At 48.8% G+C, this 6,001-nt stretch overlaps 1 protein-coding gene across 1 annotated transcript; it reads right to left on the bottom strand.

Moving 5' to 3' along the window:
• Positions 1 to 507: 507 nt before the first annotated feature.
• On the bottom strand, positions 508 to 2,987 carry LOC6496147 (protein ORD). The gene is made up of 7 exons (XM_001960297.4): positions 2,859 to 2,987; positions 2,167 to 2,804; positions 1,846 to 2,095; positions 1,596 to 1,775; positions 1,460 to 1,537; positions 1,129 to 1,389; positions 508 to 1,063 (listed from the first exon to the last, which is right to left on the bottom strand). The coding sequence occupies exons 1-6, from the start codon at positions 2,895 to 2,897 to the stop codon at positions 1,144 to 1,146; spliced, it is 1,431 nt and encodes a 476-aa protein (XP_001960333.2). The 5' UTR covers positions 2,898 to 2,987; the 3' UTR covers positions 508 to 1,063; positions 1,129 to 1,143.
• Positions 2,988 to 6,001: the final 3,014 nt, after the last annotated feature.

Raw genomic sequence — 6,001 nt, 5'->3', positions numbered from 1 at the left:
TAATATTCAGTTGAAACTAATTTGCTGTTCATGAACCGCTCCCCGGCCCCTTGCCACTGCCATTATGCCTCTTGCCACTTGCCTCTTGCCTCTTGTGAGCACTTTCCGATTGCCGGAGCAGAAAAACCCAAAAGCGGCAGCAGCAAAATTGCGAAACTCAAGGAAATATATTCACGCTGGAAAATACAGCGTTTATTTGGATGTGCAATTAAAGCAGAGAGTGGGCCTGCCACGGGACTGGGGATGGGGGCACCTGTCATCTTGCTGAGTGCTGGCATGCGATCTCCTCGAGGTGCGAAATGTGGCACGCATCGCGGAGCGAAACCTGTCTAATGCACTTTTCGTTGCATTTTTCATTATTTATAACCTGCGTAGACGAACGGCTGCCTTGCCACTCTGACCCTGCGGCACAATTTCGCTAATAAATTGCGAATTCCATTATCAGCCGACCGGCAACTAATTTCTCAATCAATAGCCTAGATGGAGTGACAAACTAACAGGTTGTTTTAAAAAATATATAATTATTAAGTGGAATTGTGAATATAATAATGATATAAGTGATTTCTGATAGAATTTAAAGTTTAAAAAATAAATGGAAATTACAAAACTATCTATGACCTTCCGTAGATATGAATTTCGCTCAGCTGCACCCCGGAGGAATGCCTCAGAAACCGCCAATCATTCAAGTCCGTCAGTTAGCCAGTCAGTCAGCATTCCATCAGGATGCATCTGAGGGCTCAAGGCCCCCCAACTGGGTCGTCGTCGGTTGATTTTCGCTAAAAATGCTCTCGGTTTTGCGCAAAATGCATTTTCGCCGGCAAATGACGCGTGCCTCCTCTGTCTGACAGCCATTGTTGTTTCAGTTGCAACCGGGTGGTGGGGAGAGGTGGCCCAGGACCCTGCTTGCCTGCTCCCGATTCAAACTGACAGCCGGCAAAACCCTAATGAAATGAAGCTGAAGAATATGCATTCAGCCGGAGTTCAGTGGGCGAAATTAGAAAATAAGCATGGAACTATTTGCCATTTGCGTGTGGCAGGATGCATGCTTCGGGTGAGGTCATAGCTGAAATTGCACGCGAAGGGACGAGGCTGATTAATGCACACTTTTTGCGGACAGATCCGACTTACATAACGAATTCCCAGTTACTGCGTATGCTTCATGAGGTCGACGTGCTTCTTCATGTTGTTCACGGAGAAATTGTCCTCCTTGGAGACGTCTTCGAAGAGCTCCCAGACACTCTCGTCATTGACGTGCCGCTGGTAGCACTTGAGGAGCTTGCGGCCTCCGTTGAGGAGGGTGAAGGCGCTGGGGAACTCAATCAGGACCACGGTCCCCATAAACAGGGCCATGTTCACGATGCGCTGCAAGTAACAGTGGCATATCCATTGCTGAAATGGGCAGGCCGGAGAAGTAATCAAACACTTTTGTGGAAGAGGTCTATTCGAATCGAAGACTTACAGGATCAGAGGCCTCCTTCACGTAGAGATCGTTCATGTACTGCGCCGAGATGTACTGCATGGTCATGTACTCAGACAGCTGAGGATAGAGGACAGGATCACACCTTTGTAAGAATCAACTACTCTTGAATACCCACAGTTTCCATGTGACTTAGAACCATCAGAGACTGGCGCACGTGGGTGGCGAACGCCAACTGGAAGGACACCATCAGCGCGTCCTTGAGACTATGATTCGAGTCGGTGCAGGAGACATCCGACTTGTCCGCGACGGCCCGGATGCACGACCGCACCTCGGAAAAGTCTAAGTCTTCTAGGGACTATTTGGGAAGTATTAGGGCCGTTTGAATCTGGTTATAGTATTGGGGTAGTGGGCAGGAGCCCCCTTACCATCGGCCGCGTCGGATCCTTCACTTGGCGCTCAGGCAGGACAAACCAAACGGTGTGCTCGTTGTTCGTTATGAACTCGAAAATGCGACGGACCTGGTTGAAGAGGTCCAGCACGAATCTGCGCTCCTGGATCCATAGTCTCTCGCTGACCTCGAGGTAGACCTTTCCGACTCTGTAGCTCAGGTCCTGAGGCTTCACGGCGGTGCGATCGAAGAGGTTGACAAAGGTCAGGAAGGGGCTGTCGGAATCACTGGGGGAGGAAGGCCAGGCAGGTATACATAGAAACGGCTTGTATTTCAAAGGAAGTGTAAGAGAACTCACGTGAAGTGACTGGTGTCGTCCCGGTCGCTTTGTATGACCTTCAGCCAGTTGCCCCCGTACTTTTCGTGAACTTTCCCCAGAAAACTCTGCGAGTGAGTGGGGCTCACAAAGAACTGGCTAATAAAGCATTGGACTGTCATCATTTCCAGTTCTCCCCCATCGATCTCCACGAAAACCTTGTCCAAGAAGGCGAGCTCATCGAAGCGCCTCTTCACGTACACCTGGACACTCTTCGACAGACGCTCCTTCTCCGCAACCTGGCTCTGGCGGCGCTCCTTCCGCTCCTCCCGCCGCTTTATGCGCTCCAGGGCCTGCCTCGAGGTGCAGGGATCCATGTCCAGATCGCTGTCCTCATCCTCCCCGGCGGCAGCCTCGCCCTCGTCAGCGGGTCTCGCGGGGATCATCTCGAAGCGCAAGATGATGGAGCCTTTTCCGGTTTTCAGGAAGGGCGCACTCTCGAGGTGGGCGTCGGCGTAGGACTGCGAGCTGAGCAGGAGGATGGCCTGACCCACCGGAGTCACGGCCTGCTGGTCCTTGGGCGGGACATTGAGCGAGTTGTAGACGATGACGTGCACGTTGTCGGCCTTGGAGAAGTTGGCAGTCAAATTCTGGCAGCCCAAGCACTCCGTGATGGTCAACTGAAGAAAGGGTTTAGATGCTTCTTTGGGGTATCTTATCGCAAAAGGACTCACAGAGGTTAGGCTCAAGGTGTGATCCGGGTACAATGACATGATGAAGAGCTCAAATTGCACAGATCGCAGATATTGCAAATTTTTCGCACAAGGAAGTGTCTTAGGGAACTTAGGGAAGCGTAAGGCAGTGTTGGGAAGTGTTTTTTAATCAAGCTCACAACCGATTAATCGATCAATCGCTATCGATTTTAGTGCTGGAAAGGAAGCTTTTTTTTGAATTTCAATAACTCATATTCCCAGTACACATTTCTATTAGTTCTTGATCGTTTAAGACCCAAATCCTCTTGAAACCCTTTTATTCCCTTTAAGGGAAACCTACTGCCAAAATTTAAAATTCATGGCCAGAATTGTTGGCTAGCCGGTCAGGTGACGTGGGATGCACTAAAGGGAGTGGTATTTAGTGCAACGCCTCCGCCCGACTTTATTTTTACATTCTTTTTGTCGGCTAACTTGAATTTATGAATCTGCAAGGAATCCAACATTATTATGAGCCGGGGGAAGTGAGCCTTTAAATTGGCTGGCCGGGCCAGCAGACTAGGTGCATAAAATTAGGATTAACGGCTTTCTAAGTGCCATCAAACCCCGCCCCACCCACTAATTCCCAATTGTACGAGCAACAATTAGTCCGAAATTCACCATAAAGTTCCGGCGCTGTCCTTGTACCATACTCTTATTTTAAAAGCTAAAGTTTTCGGTGAAAAAATGAGGGAAACGGCGAAAAAACAAAACCAAAATTGTGATTTTCTTTTAATTTTTATGGCACAGAATTTTACGACCCGGCGGGCAGCGGGAGAAATGGAAAACATTTCCTTATCGCTGCCTTCTGATGATGCCCCTGGCAGAATTATAGCCGGCAAGGAAATCATTTATATTCTCGGTTGCTGTTTTGCCAATTTTATGCTCCTTTGCATTTTTAATGATGATTGCCGTTTTTGTAGCCCTTCGGTTATGTCTTTGGCTTGGACTCTGGCCGGACCACACGTCACGTCATTTAATTGCAGTTTAATAACCCAGCCAATGATCGCCGAAATTCGACTATTCTGATTATTCTGATATGTGTGGTCGCTGGGAATAAAATAAAAGCATTTGGAAGAGGTGGGGATTCTGTGGCAGCTCGTAAAGCCAGCGAAATTATGGCAATTTAACGGACGACTGCGATCCGCCCGAATGGCCTGCAATTAGATGCCAGCCTTGGGCCAAGTAATTCTTGAGCCGCGATTCTTCTCCCAGTATCCACATGCCAGATCCCAGATCCCACAGACCAAGAGAGTCCAGTCAGAGTCCAGTCCGGTAGTCTTTGCAGCTTTATCGCTTACATAAATTTGCGCAGATAAAGCGCGAAAAGAGCGCAGACATGGCTCCATGTCCACACAAGAGGCTCTTCCCCCATTCCGCCAGCGCCGGCCAACTGCATCCCAATGTCCAGAAATTATAGCAATTTGCTTGTCAAATTGTTGCCGACTGGGCCAATAAATCCTGGGCTTTATGGGGCCGCACAGCGTCGCCAGGTGATCGCGATAGAGTTGTTTTAGAAATAAATTCGCCAAAAAGGCTCTCCTTAGTGCTTCGCAAACTTGTGAAATGTGCAATTCTGTCGGCCGTCTTTTACTTAGGCTGATGGCCTCTTTGCTGCCATTTTCATTTAATTTAATGAAGGCCGATCTGGAGGATTGAAATATTATTAAAACGATTGGCTGGCTGTGGGTGGTAATTTGTGGTGATTATGGCTGGAATGATGATCGATGCTTGGCCAAGTCTGGGCCTCGGTTCTGGGTATTCCCTGCTCAATTCTAAACAGCCTGCAGTCTGCGTTAACAAAGTAGCCTTTTTCCTATTTAACGTTTAATGGGTTCTCCAGGAATTCCTCCCAAAATGTAGCCATTTGCATTTACCAGCCAGCCGGCTGGCCCTCCCCTCCTGCAGTCTATTACCAATCCAAATTCTGGCCATGCCTGGCATCTGCAATAACGAGCATTTTTATTGTCTCGCCGTTCGGGGCAATACCTGCACCTGCTGCTCCCGGGGCTACTGGGCTTGTGTCAATACCCTGCAACGCCGAGGGTACCCTGGAATATCAACAGCAGCCTGTCCTTGAGAGAGGGTAAGCTGGGAGGAGGGTATCTCCCATTTTGTGTACTATTCTGTGGCAGCAGCTAGGAGCTTCAAGTTTCCGATGCTCTGTAATTCGAAATGTTTACGGTACATTTAATTTCATTTGGATTATTACAATATGCTTTAGGAGGCAAACATTTCGCCTGTTTTGGAGGACTCTTCCCCGACTCCATGCTCCATTTGCCAGGCCGGAACAATGAGCCATGAAAGAGGGCGGGCGGGCGCCTTCGGCCAGGTGTAGTGATGGCGGGCGGACATATTTCATTGTTGTTGCCGAAGTGTAATTGCGAATTCCAGACAAATGTGAAATTTGAATTTACAAGTTTAACTTTTCTTGTGAAATCATTTGTTCGGGCTGCTCTGGGGGGAGCAGGCTCCTCCTGAGTCCTGGGTGCTTGGGCGCCTCGAGTGTGCAGTTGGCAATTCTCGACTTAGTTCATTTGTTCCATTTCAACGCTCGCCGACCCAGGAGTGGCAGGGGCAGTGGGTGCGGCTCTTATTGTACATCTTGCCGGGTCCCACATAAACAAATGCCGTTTCTTTCCACATGTCTTTCTTGCGATTGTGCCGTACATCCGGCTTGTTGCAGGTTCCTAGATCTGGGTCCTTAGGGTCTGTTGGTTTCTCTTTCCAGCTGGAAGTTTTCGGAATAATCCTTGAAGTTGCAATATTAATTGCTCCTTTAGAGAGCCGACAAAAGAAATACCAATCTTGAATTCCAATTTTCATGATTAGATTCGGAGAGCATTTGGCATTCGTTTTGAGCCTCCCACTGAGTGGCAAGCAAGTAAGGCTTAATCCGGGGTCCTGTTCGAGTTCCTGGAATGTTGCACCTCAAGCCACCACCCGTCGAGTGTCCTCCAAGTGGCGAGGATATGCGAGATTCGTAGGGATTCAATAGGAACAGCACTCCGCAGCACAGAGCTTCTGCGTTGTTCCTCGTTCGGCATTCTTGTGTTTGGCTTTTGTACGTTTGTCCGGCTTTTTGCTGGGTCCTGGGCCAGTCCTTTCGGCCAGGCTTTTGTGCTTGA

The sequence above is a fragment of the Drosophila ananassae genome, chromosome 3L, assembly GCF_017639315.1.
Source record: "Drosophila ananassae strain 14024-0371.13 chromosome 3L, ASM1763931v2, whole genome shotgun sequence".
Classification (NCBI taxonomy): Eukaryota; Metazoa; Arthropoda; class Insecta; order Diptera; family Drosophilidae; genus Drosophila; species Drosophila ananassae.
The sequence above is the reverse complement of the archived record's forward strand: the minus strand, read 5'-3'. Positions and strand labels throughout refer to the sequence as shown.